The sequence below is a fragment of the Scyliorhinus canicula genome, chromosome 1 (genome assembly GCF_902713615.1).
Source record: "Scyliorhinus canicula chromosome 1, sScyCan1.1, whole genome shotgun sequence".
Classification (NCBI taxonomy): Eukaryota; Metazoa; Chordata; class Chondrichthyes; order Carcharhiniformes; family Scyliorhinidae; genus Scyliorhinus; species Scyliorhinus canicula.
In genome coordinates this window covers 191,086,668-191,105,365 of record NC_052146.1, presented here as the reverse complement: position 1 = coordinate 191,105,365, position 18,698 = coordinate 191,086,668, and the positions used below count along the sequence as shown (strand labels likewise).

Sequence of the window (18,698 nt, the reverse complement as noted above, 5' to 3'; positions counted from 1 at the left end):
TGAAGACCTGGAATGCTATTTTGAGACCCCAGAAGCAGCCAATTACTTTATCAAGGAGCATAAACTGGGGGAGAACTGAACAGTCTGGGGAGACGAAGGTGCTGGCACTTTGGAGCAATGGAGAATATGGGTAGAGTGAGGTTTGGAGGAAGATGTGATACGGCAAAGTTGGAGAAGAAACATGGTCAGGGGCGTAGAAAGAGGCCATCTTGGATGGGCCAGGTACAGGGTGAAATTAACAGGGGTAGAGCCAAACGGAGAGAATGGCGGATGGTAGAGGGGAATGGAGGTGCAAGCCCCAGGTAAGGCTGATAACATGGAATGTGCGAGGGCTCCATGGACCGGTGAAAAGATCTCGGGTCTTTGCGTACCTCAGGAGTTTAAAAGCGGAGGTGGTCTTTCTGCATGGGACGCACCTCTGTGTGAAGGATCAGATCAGCCTAAGGAAGGGATGGGTGTGTAAGGTTTTCCACTCAGGCTTTGAAGAAGGGGACATGGGACGATTTTTAGACAAATTCGAGTTTCCACAGTTGGAGTAAGAGAAGAGGCAGGGGCTAGAGGAGCCTTTGGGGCTGAGGGAGGTATTGGACAGTCTAAAGGGTATGAAGTCAGGGAAGGCCCTGGAGGAGTTTAATGAGGCGGTGGGGAAGTGGGGGCTGCCAGAGACGATGACGCAAGCAATGATCACATTGTTACCAAAGAAGGGGAAGGACGCGTTGGAATGTGAGTCGTATAGGCCCATATCGCTGTTAAATACGGACATGAAAGTGCTGGCTAAGTTGGTGGCGGAAAGGATGGGGGTGGTAGTGGAGGACCAAACAGGTTTCATAAGGGCAGGCAGCTTTCGAGTAATATAAAGAGGCAATTAAACATGACCACATCGAGAGTCCAGGTACCGGAGGTGGTGGTGCCCATGGACGTGGAGAAGGCATTTGACTGGGTGGAATGGCGGTATCCATTTGAGGTGCCGAGAAGGGTTTGGGCCAAAGTTTGTGGCCTGTTATACGTGGCACCGGTGGCAAGTGTGCGGACCAATGGTATGGGCTCACGAAACTTTGAATTACACAGGGAAACAAGGCAAGGGTGCCCACTGGCGCCGTTGTTGTTTGCTCTAGCAATAGAGCCTCTGGTAATGGCTCTTAGGGGGCCTTAGAGGGGCGACTCATATTTCAACACGTCCTTCCCCTTCTTTGGTAACAATGTGATCGTTGCCTGCGTCATCGTCTCTGACAGCCCCCACTTCCCCACCGCCTCATTAAACTCCTCCAAAAGATGTGATGCCAGGTCTGTTGCAAACTCATTGTAGAATTCCGCCGGGAAGGGGAGGGGGTAGAATGGGTTAGGATGGAGGAAGAATCCTGTAGGGGGTCCAGCTTGAGGGCTAAGGTGATGATGGCTCTGCCAACGGCACCAAGGAAATATGCGGAGAGCCCAGTGGTACAGTCCACTGAAAAGGTCTTGAACCAGCCGAGGAGGCATTTCAGGATAGAAGGGAGGTCGGTGCTGGTGCCGCTGTGCAAAAACCACAGCTTCTAGCGGGGAGGGGGGGGGGGGGGGTGCCTGGGGGAGGGGGGGGGGGGGGAATAGGTTGCCAAGGTACACCTTGCTGGAATGGAATGACTGCTGCTTCCGGATTTGGGGGGGGGGGGGGCAGGATCGGCAACATATATGGGTGGCCGGGAGAGCAGGGAGGTGAGCAGGTTGTGAAGATTTAGGAGAAGTTTAGGGGCTGGTTTAGCACAGTGGGCTAAACAGCTGGCAGAACAAGGCAGCAGCGCGGGTTCAATTCCCGTACCGGCCTCCCTTAACAGGCAGCAGAATGTGGCGACTATGGGCTTTTCACAGTAACTTCATTGATGCCGACTTGTGACAATAAGTGATTATCATTATTATTAAGTGGGAGAGGGAGCTGGGAGGTGAGATAAATTGAGGAGTATAAAGTGAAGACTATGAAGGGTAAATGTGACCGCCTCATGTGCAAGAATGAGGCTGATGCAGTTCAAGGTGGTATACAGGGTACATATGACTCGGGCGAGAATTACTGAGTTCTTTCAGGGGGTGGCAGATGAGTGTGAGAAGTGTGGGCGGGGACCAGTGTATCATGCACATATGTTCTGGGACTGCAAAATGTTGGAGAGATTCTGGGCGGGAGTGTTCGCGCGCTAACAAGGATAGTGGGGGAAGAGATTGAGCCGGTGGCGATATTTGGGATATCGGAGAAGCTGAGCTGATGGAGGGGACGAATGCCGCCATTGTGGCCTTCACCTCTCTGAGTGCCCGGCGAAGAATTCTGTTGGAGTGGCGGTCAGCAACACCGCCAAGGGTGGCAGCTTGGCTGGGGTAATTATATGACTTTCTTCAGCTGGAAAAGATCAAGTACGAATAAGGGGTTCAGCGGAGGGCTTTGAGGCAAGATGGGGAATGTTCGTGGCCGTGTTTGAGGAGCTGTTCGTCACGGGAGCCGGGGGGTGGCGGCAAGGAAGGTGGTGAAAAAGGGAAACAAATTGTACAAACTCCATAGTTGTGGGTTGGGGAGTTTGCTCCCCGAGTTTTTATTGTTTTGTAACCTTTTACATAAGTTTGGAATAAAATACATTTAAAGAAAAAGATCCCCTCTCACTCATGTACTGATGCCATCATTCATTAACAGTACGACCCTATCTTCTTTTGTTTTTGTTTATCCTTCTTAAATGTCAAATACGCTTGAACCTTCAGTTCCCAAACTTAGTCACTCCACATTTTTTTAAACATTTATTTATGGGATGTGGGCGTCGCTGGTTAGGCCAGCATTTATTGCCCATCCTCGTTGCCCTTCAGATGGTGGTGGTGAGTTGCCTTCTTGAACTGCTGCAGTCCTTGAGGTGTAGGTACATCCATTGTTCGGGAGGGATTTCTAGTATGTTGCCTCAGTGACAATGAAGGAATGGCAATATGTTTCCACATCAGGATGGTGAATGAATTGGAGAGGGGAACCTCCAGCTGGTGGGGTATCCCAAGTATCTGCTGCTCTTATCCTTCTAGATGGTAGCGGTCGTGGGTTTGGAAAGTGCTGTCTAAGGAACCTTGGTGAGTGACTGCAGTGGCAATTACATGATGGCAATTACATTGTACCTGTTTACTTCTACTTGTGCCATCAATCAATCTACCTTGTTGCAAAAATTGCATGCATTCAGGTAAAGTGTCTTCAATTCTGTCTTCCTATTTTTGCAATCTCTTTTCTAAACTGCTGGCACCCTCTTATGTTTGTATTCTCTGTCCCTTCCTGCCACACTCTGATAATGATATCCCTTACGGATATCCTGCTCTTTTACCATCTCCGCTCTGTTTAGTTTATCACGACTGGAATTCTCCGGCTGTTGGGATTCTCGTTTCCCACCAACAACACATTCCCTCCGTGAGTTTCCCGGCGGCATAGGGTGGCTTGAATGGGAAATCCCATTGACAAGTGGTGTGAAGATAGAATCCCGCCCCGAGCAAATGCCACGCTGCCAAGAAACACGCGGCTGGGGATCGGAGAATCCCGCTCCACATCTTCCATCACCTTAGCTATTTAACTCGACGCCCTCTCTACTGTCTAAGGTATATGACTCACCAGGACATTCCCAGCACAGTTGAGGTGAAGGCCACCCCAATGATACAGCTTCCACTTTCCCCAACACTGATGCCAGTGCCCCAGGAATTAAAACCCATTTCTCTAAAAACAAAAGCAATTTGCTCATGGTTCAGGTAAATATCCAGAGATTATTACCTTTGATTATTACCTTTTTAATTTGGCCGCGAGCTGCTCATACTGTTTAAGTCGAACCCACATCCTAGCCCACCTATATCATTGGTATCTATGTGAATCATGACCACTGGATCCTCCCCCTCTTACTGCAAGGTCCTCTCCAGCCCAGAGCATCCCAAATCCTGGCACCAGGCAGACATCGCTTCTTTCGAGGCTCTCACTTTCGGATACAGAGAAGGCTGTTCTTTAATACCACTACATTCTGCTGGCATCCTCTACCATGATTTCCTCTACCGTGATTCTATGATTTGCTCATCTACCCTGCCATCCCCACTCTTGTCTCAAAAGGATGAAAACACCTTGAACCTACTGGACAATTGTAAAGCCTCACTCACAGTACCACCCTGCTGTCACTGACCAGTGACTAAAACAAAAGACCCTCGGAGGTTGTGACCACCTCTTGAAACTAAGGGTCCAGGTAACATTATCCCTCCCTGATGTGTCACACTGTCGGCAGCTTGGCCTCCAGCTTAATGACTTTGAGCTGAATTTCCTTTCGGCCATAGATACTTAGTGCAGATATGTTTGCCCTAGATCACACTGGCAGCCAGTTGCTCCCATGTCCTGCAGTTACAGCACATCACGTGCTCTGTCATGCTGATTGTTTCTTAATTAAGTAACAGATTAATTATTTTCTTAATTAATTTTGAATTGATGCCTCATAATGGATAGATGCTATCAATTAAGAACAAAATAAAATGGACTCTCTAGTTTCTTACTTTCTTTCTGCTATTGTCTCTAAATCAATTATAAGGTGGGTACCTTTAGGGTTATCTAAAAGTTTGCAATTTTCTAAATTCCAGCTCTTTACAGACAGTCCCTAACAACAGTTACTCACCCATCAATTGATTTATGACTTTCCTGTGAGGTCACTATTTGAATACCTTTCTCTCCCTCTCTCTAACTAAGTCCGTGGTGGGGGTTGCTTTTTGTAGCCCTGCTGCTCTCACTGATTCTGGCCTCTCAGACTGAGCTCTTGCCTTCCCTCTCCATTCTTTGTAGCCTTGCTGCTCTCGCTGAGCTCTTGCCTCAAAGACTAAGCCCTCGCCTTATATTTCCACTCTTTGTAGCCCTGCTGCTCTCGCTGATTCTCGCCTCTCAGACTGAGCCCTCACCTTCCCTCTCCACACTCTGGATTTTGAAAGAGTAGGTCATATTTAATAAACCTTGTTGAATTCATTTTAAGGAGTAACTAACATTGTAGGTAAGAGAGTGCCTAAGGATGTTATTTACGGATGGATGTAACGGCACCCTGGGCCAGTACGCAGTCAATTGCAGCCCACTCTATCTGGAATCCTAACGCGGTTCAAATTAACTTTTATTTTTAAATACCCAAGGTCTTTGGCTGCCCAATAACTACAGTCACAAGAGCAGCATGGTGGCGTAGTGGGTTAGCCCTGCTGCCTTACAGCACCGAGGTCTCAGGTTCAATCCCGGCTCTGGGTCACTGTCCGTATGGAGTTTGTACATTCTACCTGTGCCTGCGTGGGTTTCACCCCACAACCCAAAGATGTGCAGGGTAGGGGGATTGGCCACGCTAAATTGCCCCTTAATTGGAAAAAAAAATTGGGTACTCTACATTAAAAAAATTAACTACAGTCAACTGGGTGTAAATTTAAACACAATTAACTTTTTATTATTAACAGCAACTATAATTAAATAAGCAATAAATGCAACTAATTAATTAGTATCTAATCTCTAACTCGTCCCACCCACTACACACACAAACAGAGGGGAAAGAGGGGTGTAAAATAATGATGGAAGTGAAAGGATGAACGTCTTCTAGTTAGTTTCTTTTTCAGTCTATGTTTTCAGATGGATGTTATCTTTTCTTTCCACTTGTAATGATTTTCACGGTAAACTCACAGAAATAGCAGGCAGGCAGCATTTGAGAGAGAGAGAAGGACAGCTTCTTCTTTCAGGGTCTAGGAGATTCTGCCTTCAGACAATAGGCAGCAGAGCAGAGAGAGAGAGCTGCTTCCACCTTGTATTAAGGCCAAGGCAGATAGACGGAGTTGAGATGGGCGGATCAGTTATAATCTAATTGATTGGCAGAACAATGCGTTACCTGTTTTTAATCCCGATCACTCTGAATGTAACTTTAGATAAATGCACCAGGCACTAACCTTTGTCATTGTTTCCTTTGTTAAGGTTCTTTTCACAGCTGATATCTCCCCAGCGCACCAGGGCAGAGAAGGTAATCAACATTTCAATCGGTTTGGTATCGTCTACATGTAGATAATATGGTCCTCGATCATCTGTGGCCTAAACCATTGTCATAGAGTTCATTTTAGTGGAATACCAACCCAGAATCAGTAAAAATGTATCACATATATATATTTAAGATAATACAATTCACATTCAACCAAGCTGTGAACATATTAGTTCCTGCTACTCTATTCCTTGCAGCTCATTAAATAGACCCTGCAGCTTTGCACAGTCCAACAACAATAACTTGGATTTACATAGTGACTTTAAAGCATTCTGAGATGCTTCACAGAAATATTATCAAACAAAACTGGACACCAAACAACATATGGGGATATTAGTGGAAGTGACCCAAAAAAGGTCAAAGATGTAAGGACTGTCTTAAAAGAGAAAAAAGAGTTGTGGGGCAGGGTGTTGTGTAAGAGACATTGAGTGAAGGAATTTCAGAGTTCTGAGCCTCCGTGGCTGAAGGGACAATGGATTTGTAAGAGTCTAGAATTTGAGAGGGCAGAGATCTTGAAGGGTTGTGGGGCTGAAGGAAATTACAGAGATAAGGAAGTTGCGGCTATTAAAGGATTTGAAAACCAAGGTCAGAATTGTCAAACTGAGGCATTGGCAGATTACAAGTCAATGTAGGTCAGTGAGCAGAGGTGGGATGCGTGACATGACTTGAGGCGACTTTGGATATGGGTGGCAGAGTTTGAATGATTAAGACAACAAAAATGCAACGATATTTGCTGTCTTGATATACAAAGGGCAGTGCAAATCTAACATCTCACATCGAAAAGTGCTAGAGGGCAATTGAAATGAAAAAATGACAATCACTTATTGTCACGAGTAGGCTTCAATGAAGTTATTGTGAAAAGCCCCTAGTCGCCACATTCCGGCGCCTGTCCGGGGAGGCTGGTACGGGAATAACTGCTGGTCTTGCCAGTGATGCCTATATTCTATGAATGAATAATTTTTAAAAATTGCATTACCTGAATTGCTTCTGCTTCTGACTTTCAGAATTTTCTTTCCATTACTTCTTGAACTTTAACTCTTGTTCAAATCGAGCCATTTGGTCCCCATTAATAGTTCTTTAGTGAAATCCATTTTTCACTTCCATTTCTTTTTAATTCTCCTCCTACTCTTTCTGACCCACCTCTTGATCCAAAGCAGATGCACGTTGTTACATTCAATCTGACATCCCTCCTGTTTGTCTTAGCTGACTTAAACCATTTGATTTAGGTTTATATCTCTGCCTAAATTTGACAACTGTCACTATTACATTGACTTAAAAACTTTTATTCAAACAGAATTATCTGTACCACCTCCAATCTCTCTCTGCTAAAATCAGCCTGGGCTACTGCCTGGACTACTTCAGCAGTATTTTCACTTTTCCGCTACTGACCTGGTGGAATTATTGCTCAGTCATAGATACATAGAAGACAGGAGCAGGAAGAGGCCTTTTGGCCCTTTGAGCCTGCTCCACCATTTATCACAGCCATGGCTGATCATCCAACTCGATAGCCTAATCCTGTTTTCTCCCCATAACCTTAAATCCCATTCACCCCAAGTGCTATATCCAGCCGCCTCTTGAATATATTCAATGTTTTAGCATCAACTGCTTCCTGTGGTAATGAATTCCACAGGCTCACCATTCTTTGGGTGAAGAAATGTCTCCTCATCTCTGTCCAAAATGGTTTACCCTGAATCTTCAGACTGTCACCCCTGGTTCTGGACGCACATACCATCGGAAACATCTTTCCTGCATATCCCGTCTAGTCCTGTTCGAATTTTACAAGTCTTTATGAGATCCCCCTCATTCTTCTGAACTCCAGTGAGAACAATCCTAACCTAGTCAATCTCTCCTCACATGACAGCCCGCAGTCCTTTGCTATCATGAATGATTTGGACACCATGTCAACCCATTATTGGCCTTGGTTACAGAAGGGTGGTAAGTGGAGGGAGGTTCAATTGAGAATTTAACCATTGTTGTAATATGAACACAAATCCAAAGGGTTTTACTTCCCCAAGTACTGGAGAAGTAACAGGGTGAAAAAGATCAGCCAGAAGTTGTTTTTCATAACAGAATTTGTAAAGTGGCAAATATTTGTATTCAGCTCCTGTTGTGAAGGTGATAAGAGTAAAAAGCAGGATTTCATTGGTTGTCATCTTGGAATAACATATAGTGCCACAAACCAGTTCCACGAGGAACAGCCACATTATCGAGATCACTAAGTGGCTAGAGAGGTTGTGCAGGCAGAAAAATTCAGATTCCTGGAACAGCTGAAGAGGCTTTTCTAACCGTAGTGATTTGTTGTGATAGAACAGCTTACTCCTGGAACCAATACCCTTGTGGGAATGTTAACCAGAGCTCCGAGCTAAACCAACACTGCTCTGGGCAGGGGGACAGAAAGGGAACAGACTATACAGCTGAAAAAGGAAATTAGCTTTTGTTTTAGTTTGGAATAATTAAGGGAAATTGATTGAGCTTAAACATGAAATGACAAAAAAAATCAGGTTGGGGAGAAAAATTATGAAAGAGCAAACCAAGAAAATGAAATGAACATGTCCATTAATTCACAGACAATTAAATGACCTGGGTATAAAATGTGCCCAAAAATAGAGAAAAAGTAAAATGAAAAGCTATATTCATGATGGACAGCATCAGAATGCTGGAACATTAAGAATTCAATAAAGAAGTAGTTGACTACAAAATTATTTTGTATTGATATGGGGAATGACATCCGATCAATCGTACAGCAGGAGTATATTATAGATAGATGAACATTGGAACTAAAATTGAGACTGGAATATGTATTTCTCAGTTCGAGAAACGGCATGAACAATTCTTGGAGGAGATTTTAATTATTTAAAAATAGATGACAGCAGAGGGAATCTGTTTGTGATGAGAAGGGGAAGGGTTTTTGAGAGTGTTTAGGATCTGTTTCCTCAGTCAACAAGGGTTATTTTTAACTTTTGGTGGTGGGGTAAAGAGGCGATATTGGATTAGGGTCTCAGTAAACAGCTCTCCTATTTTGTTTCCTCTTGGAGCTGTTATAACAAGAAGCATTTACATCAGGACATCCTTGAATCTTTTTTGATTGAACAGAGACGAATTGTAATAGATCAACCCTTATTCCAGCTCTGTTTATTAGATCCTTCATATGTTGCACAGCACTACAACCTTGGGTGCTGATGCTGCTCCTCAATGATATGTCTTTCAAAATTAACCCTGAACTATAGTATTCCGTTATTCTTCTCTCAATTTGCCTTTCTTTCTTGAACTCTCTATACATTCATCTTTATGTAGGGGTGTTTATCATTATGAAATAAAATATATATATATTTTTTAATTTTAGAGTAGACAATTATTTTTCTTTTTCCAATTAAGGAGCAATTTTAGCATGGCCAATCCACCTAACCAGCACATCTTTGGGTTGTGGGGGTGAAACCCACGCAGACACGGGGAGAATGTGCAAACTCCACACGGACAGTGACCCAGGGCCAGGATTCGAACCCGGGTCCTCAGCGCCGCAGTCCCATGAAATAAAATATTAAGAGTGATCTGATAGAGGTGTCTAAAATAATAGAGAGGTCTAGAACAAAGGATCACAGAAAGATTACATTTAAGACCGTGAAGAGAAAGCAAGTGAACTTTTATTTTTGGACAGAGGGTTGTGGAGTATTTGAAAGCAAGTGTTAGTGATTGAAGCACATGTCAATATTTAGCAGATGGTTGACTGAAAGGGAAAATAAAAGAATATGAGAACAGAGTGGACACAGTTTGGACTCCATGTTCATTGTAAGCAGGACCTTTAAGCCAAGAGAAAAAGGGAGTACTTGACCTAATTGGTTTGTGCTGGGTTTGGATAGAGATCTCAAAGGCACCCAAGTAACAGGAAATAAGGTTTACCTGGTACCTGCCAAGTCATCTCACATACTGCTGCAGAGTATTACTTTCAGATACTTGGGTTATGAAATATCCGATGAGCAAGGTTACACTTTCAAAACACTGATAATATTGATTTACAGACAGTGCAATAAGATACATTAGCATTTTATGAATAAAGATCTGAAATATGAAATAGGTCAAGCAATTCACTTGATGCAGCAAGTTATATAATCTAATGAAAGAAATGACACAATTTTGAGCCTTTTTCATAATAGCACCACATCACCTGTTTGAAATCAAATATAAATATTATTGTATTTTGTTACATGTAATCAAACTATATATTCTATTTAAAAACAGACTGAATTGAGGTCTTTATAAGAGTGAAATGTATTTATCACAAAACTAACAAAATTAGAAAGGCAATTAAAATGCAGAAAATGCACCAAATGCAAGAAAGTTACCTTCAAACATAACTTCTGCAGATGATAAGTGTATTGACTTGGGTTATGGAAAATGATCAACTTCCTGAAAGCAAATGAAAATTTAATAAGATTAGTTGTTGAAGATGAACACAAAAAGCCCAAGAGATTGGGTCAAAACTTCTCATATGTAACATATAACATTTGGGGCAGCACGGTAGCATGGTGGTTAGCATAAATGCTTCACAGCTCCAGGGTCCCAGGTTCGATTCCCGACTGGGTCACTGTCTGTGCGGAGTCTGCACGTCCTCCCCGTGTGTGCATGGGTTTCCTCCGGGTGCTCCGCTTTCCTCCCACAGTCCAAAGATGTGCGGGTTAGGTGGATTGGCCATGCTAAATTGTCCATAGTGTCCTAATAGTAAGGTTAAGGGGGGGAGTTGTTGGGTTACGGGTATAGGGTGGATACGTGGGTTTGAGTAGGGTGATCATTGCTCGGCACAACATCGAGGGCCGAAGGGCCTGTTCTGTGCTGTACTGTTCTATTCTATCTATATAACAGAAAATGCTGCAGATGCTCTGCAGCAATGTTGCATCAATTTTATTCTCAAGTGCACCAATGATTTCTTTAAGTCTGTGGCTCCTTTAAATATTTTTGGCACAGCGCACAAGTACAAGGGACCAACTTATGCGTGGCCTGCACAGAAAGGTCATCAACCTGAAATATTGACCGTTTCTGGCTCCACAGATGCTGCCAGATCCTGCTGATAATTTCCAACTCTTTTGTTTCATTTCAGATTTCCAGCATCCACAGTAGTTTGCTTTTGACCTTACATTTCACAAATGTGAAACATATCACGATATTACCATTTGGAGGTCATCATTTCACTGTCAGTGAAGGATGTCATCACTGTGTTTTTAAGAAAAAATTCTCCTATCATTTTTGTCGACATCCTTCTTGCTCTATATCCGACAATTTATTTATTTATTTTTATATATTTTATTCAAGGCATTGTCATACAAACAAACAAATGCAGAAGAACAACCAAACAACTTTAGAAACAACCAACACCCACTCCCCCCTGCTTCCCTACTACCACCTCCTTCTCGAATCCAGCCTTCCCCATTTTAACGCCCCCCTCCCCCCACTGACCCCTCAAACCTCCTTAAAGAAGTCAATAAACGGCTTCCACCTCCGGGTGAACCCATCCGCCACACTCTGAAGACAAACTTGACCTCCTCCAGCCTCAGGAAATCCGCCAGATCGCTCACCCACACCCCCGCTTTTGGGAGCAAAATCTGTGTCCGGGCTATCAGGGAGGCAAAGCCCAAAACATCGACCTCTCACCCCCTGGATTCCCGGGTCTTTCGACACTCCAAATATCGTGTCCTCTGGACCCAGAACCACTACTACACCCAGCACCTCGGGCATCACGTCCGAGAACCCCTGTCAGAGCCCCCTCAGTCTTGGAAACACCCAGAACATATGGGCTGGGGGCACAGACTCGTATAGCCTTTTATAAAATGCCCCAAACATGCCATTCACCTCCTCAGGGTCCATCACCACCTTACTCTTATCTTCTCCGACTCTGCCAATCTCCCTTGCCGCCTCCTGCTTTCTCAACTGATGGACCAACCTCCTGCTTACTCATACACCTCCCCCGTACTCATACACAGCCCATTTGGCCCTCCGTAACTGCCCCACGCCTTGCCATTAGACACAAGTCCAAACTCCATCTAGATTCTCTTCCTCTCCTTCAACAGCTCTGCCTCTGGAGCCTCTGAGTATCTCTTATCCGCCCTCAAAATCTTGTCCACCAGTCTTGCCATCTGCACCTGCTCTGCTTTCTCCTTGTGCACCCGAATTGAAATGAACTCCCCCGAACCACCACCTGAGTGCCTCCCACAGCGTGGCAGCTGTGACCTCGTTTAGCTCCACGTGCCCGCAGCACCCCGCCCTCCCATCCACCAATAGCCCCACATCCAGCCTCCACTGCGGGCACTAGACACTCCCCCCCCCACACACACACACACCCACCAGGCACAGGGTCCAGCCCCGAGTCCAGCCCCGCCAGCAACGTCTTATCTAACACGAAAAAAATGAATCTGGGAGTACACCCGATGCACATGGGAGATGTATGAAAACTATGTCGCCCTCGGCTTCCCAACTCTCCATGGATCCACACACCCCCACCCCTCAATGTGCTCTATAAACCCCTTCAGCTTTTTTGTCACTGGTGACACCCTTGACAACTTGGGACTCGACTTGTCCAAGCTTGGCCCGTTAACTGTATAAAAATCCCCCCCCCCCCCCCCCCCCCCCCCCCCCCCACATCATCAGACGAGGCGAGTCCAAGTTCGGAATGTTTCTGAACACTCGCCTCATAAAATCTACCTTATCCCAATTTTGGGCATAGACCTTTACCATGACCATGGGCACCCCCTCCAACTTTCCACTAACCATCACATAACTCCCCCACACGCCCCTTGTGCCCCGGTTTGGCCACAATCCTCCCCAACTCGAGCGCTACCCGCTTAATAACTAACACTGCCACCCACCCTTGTCTTCATATCCAGCGTCAAATGAAACACCTGCCTCACCCATCCCTTCCTCAACCTCATCTGGTTCCCTATCTTCAGGTGCGTCTCCTGCAAAAAAGGTCACGTTCAGACTCCTCAAGTACCCGAACACACACTCATCCAAAATTCAATGTCCTCACAAATTCCATCATCTCCTCTAGTGTGCCAAATTAATACTCAAGCTTCTTGAGATCACCCATAGGTTGGCCGGGTACAATACTCCAAACTTCACCTACTTTTTGAAGAGGGCAGCCTTAATCCGGTTAAGCCTGGCCCTCCTCTTCGCAGTTCTGCACCCAGATCCTGATACACCTGCAGCTTGTTCCCTTCCAAGGTACATTTACTGGTCTACCCATCAAAGGATCATCTCCTTGTCCAGAAAGTAGTGCACCTGCACCACCATTGGCCTCGGTGGCTCACCCACCTGTGGCCTCTTCATCAGCGCCCTGTGCGCTCGGTTGATCTCCAGGGACCGGTCAAAGGTCCCTTCCCCCTTCAGTTTCTCCAGCATCCTTGCCATGTATACACCAGCCTCCACATCACCAATGCCTTCAGGCATCCCGACAATCCTGTGGTTTTGCCTTCTAGGGTCATTCTCCAGATCTTCCACCTTCTCCCTCAGCCTCTTCTGGCCGCTCTCTTGCATCACTTCCATCTCAGCCCACCAACGAGGCCAACTGCTCCTCCTGCTCCCCCACTGCCTCCTCCACTTTACATGAGTTGAGGGAGGCAGAAAACTTGTCAGGTGAGAAAAGTTTGCTCCAGGCTCCGTGCTCTTCCTCTCGCCCCAAAAAGGCTCTGGGATTCCAGCCTCTGCTCCACTCGCTCAATCCCAGATTTAAGTGGTTCCACCACCTTGGCCAATTCTTCCAGGGCCTCTTTCCTCTGTTGCTGAAACTAATCATTGAGGAACTCTATCAACTGCTCCATCGACCACTGGACCGGCAGCGTAGCCCCCTTGCCCTCCGCCACCTTTTCCTGTGGCGCACCACAAAGACTCTCCTGCTCCAGCAGCTTTCTTTCTTCCACCACCCCTTGACCGTGGATCCATCCACCAGCCACACCTAAGGAGTATTATCTTCCCAGACACTCTGCACCTCTTGCTCTCAAATACTTCTCCCTTTGGGCGGGGAAAAGACCAAACAAAGCCGCCTTGAGTGAGAGCCACCAAATGTGCGACCGCTCACTCCATAGCCACCACCAGAAGTCCTGACAAATTATCTATTTCAGATTTTTCTCAAGAGGTGAATCCTAAATCTCTACCAATTAGAGAATATATTGATATCTAGGTAGACTTTTGGTACTTTTTCTGCAGAATGAACAGCAAACCCTCCCTGTTAATTATTTTAACAACTCTGTTCATCAGATTCTTCTCTCATCTTTAAAAGGTAATGGAACATCACAACAGACCTATTAGATTTATACTAATAAGCACATCAATAAGGACAAAGGTGTAATTAAAAGCAGTGTAATATGTAATTTACAGTAGAAATGACATGATCTATGCCTCTGAAGGGAAGATAATAATAAGTTGGATTCCCTATATTAATTTACTCTTCTTCTGAATTCACATGATTCTTTACTTCCTATACTTTTCATCATTGCAGAATCTATTATTACTGTCCAAAGCTCCAAGCAGATTCTCTCAACTAACTTGCACTCAGTTCAACTGAAGACACATGAATATCCGTTCATACAACATCTGCACCAATCTTGGCAGGACATAAAATTTAACTGCAATTGGCTTTAACTCTGGCCCTTGGACTTTCCATTCAAGGCAATGCCAGTTCCTTAATCCTTTCAGTGTAACATGAGTTGAGGGAGTTAGAAAATTTGGCAGGTGACAAAATTTTGCTACAGGTTCCCTGCTCCTCCTCTTTCCCAATAAAAAAATAGGAATTTTCATCTTATGTTATCAGCAATTTATAATACGCCAGTCCATATGCATATATTATAATGCTCTGGAAGTGAAAGAAACATGCCACCTGACATATTGCTCTGGCATGGCTCACTTGGTGGTACTCATGCCTCTGAGACAGAAGATTTTGGGCGGTATTCTCCCCTACCTGGCGGGGCGGAAGCTCCCGGCATACCGGAGTGGCGAGAACCACTCTGGCGTCGGGCCTCCCCAAAGGTGCGGAATTCTCCGCACCTTTAGGGACTAGGCCCACGCCGGAGCCGCTCCCGCTCCGCCGACCGGCGCCTACGGCCTTTGGCGCCACGCCGACCGGCGTTGGGGCTGGCCGAAAGGCCTTCGCTAGTCTGTGTGCGCCGGAGCGTCAGCGGCCGCTGACGTCACCCCGATGCATGCGCGGTGGAGGGGGTCTCTTCCGCCTCCGCCATGGTGGAGGCCATGGCGGCGGCGGAAGAAAAAGAGTGCCCCCACGGCACAGGCCTGCCCGCCGATCGATGGGCCCCGATCGCAGGCCAGGCCACCGTGGGGGCATCCCCCGGGGTCAGATCGCCCCCCCCCCCCCCCCCCCCCCCCCCCCAGGACCGCTCACGCTGCCTGCTCCCGCCGGCACCAGAGGTTTAAACCACGTCGGCGGGAGAGGCCTGACAGCGGCGGGACTTCGGCCCGTTGTGGGTCGGAGAATTGCCGTGGGGGGCCCGCCGACCGGCAGGGTGCGATTTCCGCCCCCGCCGATTCCCGGGTGGCGGATAATTCCGGCCAGGCGGGGGCGGGATTTACGCCGGCCCCGGGCGATTCCCCGACGCTGCGGGGGGTCGGAGAATTCCGCCCTTTGAGTTCAAGCTCCATTTTAGAGACCTGAGCACAACGTCTAGGCTGTGCAGTAGTGAAAAGGTGCAGTCTTTCAGATGATATGTTAAACCAAGGCCCTGCCTGCTATCTCAGGTGAACAAAAGTGGTCCAATATTTTATATGCTCCATATTACCCAAACGTTGGGCTGTCTGTGGGATCAACAAAGGATCAGTTAAAATTACTTTTGGCTGAACATAAATGCATTGTGTATGGGGACCTAAGCCCAGGGTATTTTTTAAACTTAAAGGGGCTGCTGGAATGAGTGAATTTTACTCATCCGTGTCTGTACGGGACGGAATGTGTTTTTCTTGGCCACTTGGTTCATAAGGAATGGGAAGAGTTTATGAGGGTAATATAACCAAAGAAACAGAATGAGAAAGCTGAAAGAACCAAGTCGGACCAGTGCATTTTCTGATTCCACGTAAATCCTGATATAATTTGTATGCATTTCTGTTTTACTATGATTTATCAGTGGGTTTCATTGAATGTCGAAGTCAAATGTAGAATTAGTATCAGAGGTGTTCGTGCATCTCTGAATGCAGCTCTCACACGGCAATTGTGTAGTAAGATGTTTTAAAACCCTTTTATAATCCCAGACCCGAACAGTGGCTAGGACACTGGACCGAAACCTCAATATTTTAGTTTATTTGTCAGACTGTGTGGAAAGAATGATTCGCTCAAGGTGTAATTGCATGAAGAAATAGGAATTTGGTATTTTTAAAACAAAACTTTATTCGGGATATAATATTGAACTCTTTAACTTCGCACAGTAGCTTACAATTACCCCTTAAACACTACTCCTTAATTCCCTATTAAACAACAAGAAAAGAAACATACAGTTTTCAATCCATCTTAAAATCAGCACGGCAGAGAGTAATACTTCCTTTACAGAACAGATCTGGCTCCTGTTAGAACCCCATTCAGACTCTGGCTGAATATCTTCAAATAAACTCGTTCACCTGGCGTGTTTCAACTTCTTCCTCGTCCTCAGGCAAGACTGCTGTGCTTTAAATATTATTACTCTTTTTCTAACTCTTCCTGAGAGAATTCTGGACTCAGTGTCAGACAGATCAGACTTCAAATCCTCTCCAAAGCTTTTCCAAAATGTTTCGCTGCATCCTTTCGCTTCACTCAGCAATGATATTATCTCATCAAGCTGAAAAACAAATCAACTCTGCAGGCTGAAAGCAAATTCTCTCCCGAGGGACTTTCCTCAGTCAAACCACAGTGCATTAGCCCAGAATGAAAACCACATTCCTCTGGTCAATTTCACCTTTATCTCCGAAAAGCTCCCAGGCTCTGCAAAACAAAATCCTTTGAAAAAACAGGACCACTGCTGTGAAATACACTATAACCCCAGGCTTTTAACCCTTAAATTGCCCCCAATATTTGGAAGCTAATATTCTTAAAATTCTTAATTCATCACAAACATGGGAGTTCATAGTAGAATCATATAATATGATGTCCCAATAAAGATATAGAACATAGAACATAACAGCGCAGTATAGGCCCTTCAGCCCTCGATGTTGCGCCGACCTGTGAAATCACTCTAAAGCCCATCTACACTATTCCCTCATCATCCATATATCTATCCAATGACCATTTGAATGCCCTTAGTGTTGTCCACTACTGTTGCAGGCAGGGAATTCCATGCCCTTACTACTCTCTGAGTAAAGAACCTACCTCTGACATCTGTCCTATATCTATCTCCCCTCAATTTAAAGCTATGTCCCCTCGTGCTAGACATCACCATCCAAACAAACCGCTACAAGCGGAAGCCACCAGATGTTCGACCACACACTCCATGGTCACCACCGGAAGTCACTTTACTGGCTTCTTGTACTACTGTGCCATAGTCCGTTTGCTCATCCACCTTGCAGCCCCCACTCTCATCCAAAAGTGCTGAAAGAACCTCTAAACTATTGGACAATTGCAGAGAATGACCTTCCTGCCCTCTGGGTCCCCTTACCTGCCTCAATGGCAGTCATACCCTTCTGTCCTTGACTCCTGGCTAAATCAGGAGACTCTAACCCAAGTGGTGTGACTACCTCCTGATACAAAGCATCCAGGTAACTTTCCTCCCTGATGTGTTACAGTATCTGCAACTAAGCCTCCAGCTCAATGGTGCTGAGCTGAAGTTCCTCAAGTCACAAACCATGGAGGACTCAGACTGCGGAGCTGGATCTCCTAAATAGTGCCCACGATCTGCCATGCGCCTGACCCGGATCACCCGCCCAAAAATAGCCCGGTCCCGTATGAGGCCCCCCTGCCTTCCGATCATCCCATCCCTGACCATTGCAGCCGAGGACTGAGTCCGCAGCCACCACGCGAGTATCCTGAACGGCAGGACCACATTAGATCCATGGTGTTGGGATTTCGGCCGGTCGGGGGCAGAGAGTAGCGATGCGAGTCTCCAGCAATGGCCGCAGATAGGGGATACACAGCGCGGGCGGTGTACTCTTTCGGGGGCCGGAGAATCGAGGAACCGTCGCCGATTCCGATTCCATGTGCGGGAATGGATTCTCCGCCCCTGCGCGAACGCGAGTTCGGCGTCGGGGTATGGAGAATGATACTTGCATTCTACAACTTCAATTGCGTACACACTGGTGCTAGAAGGAAGTAATGAATTAGAACAAGAAAGTAGTCCAACTCCTGACACTATTTCGAAAGGAGACGGGGCGTTCTTCTCCACATGTTGGTTGAACATGAGTCGCTTAAATATTAAACATGTATAAACGTAGTAAGACAATGCTTTAGAGGACTCCAATGTTCTAGACTCCATGTTATAAAAGATACAGAGACGTTGCAGAAGGTCCCCAGCATCACAGATGCTCGCCTTCAGCCAATTTGATTCACTCCATGTGGTGGCCGCGATCTTCAGGCCTTGTTACACTCGTGCTCAAGCATATAGAGGTCGGTGAATAGCGGCAGAGGCCAAAAACTACGTCCCCAGGATGCACATCTGAGGTTGAGGCAGCCTGCTAATCTCTTCCCCTTGCCTTCAATGCCCTTGGTGGGCGTCCTCTGGGCCGGAGGGCCCCGGCTCACTTGTCGGTATC

The 18,698-nt window shown here is 46.1% G+C and overlaps 1 protein-coding gene across 2 annotated transcripts in view; it reads right to left on the bottom strand.

The window, feature by feature from the left end:
- Positions 1-18,698, bottom strand: part of adgb (androglobin) — a 564,769-nt gene that overhangs the window by 211,367 nt on the left and 334,704 nt on the right. For both annotated transcript variants that reach the window (XM_038805127.1, XM_038805138.1), the window contains exons 19-20: positions 10,340-10,403; positions 5,914-6,052 (exon numbers count right to left, since the gene is read on the bottom strand). In XM_038805127.1, the coding sequence (XP_038661055.1) occupies positions 5,914-6,052; positions 10,340-10,403 (203 nt within the window). The remainder of the gene's footprint in view (positions 1-5,913; positions 6,053-10,339; positions 10,404-18,698) is intronic.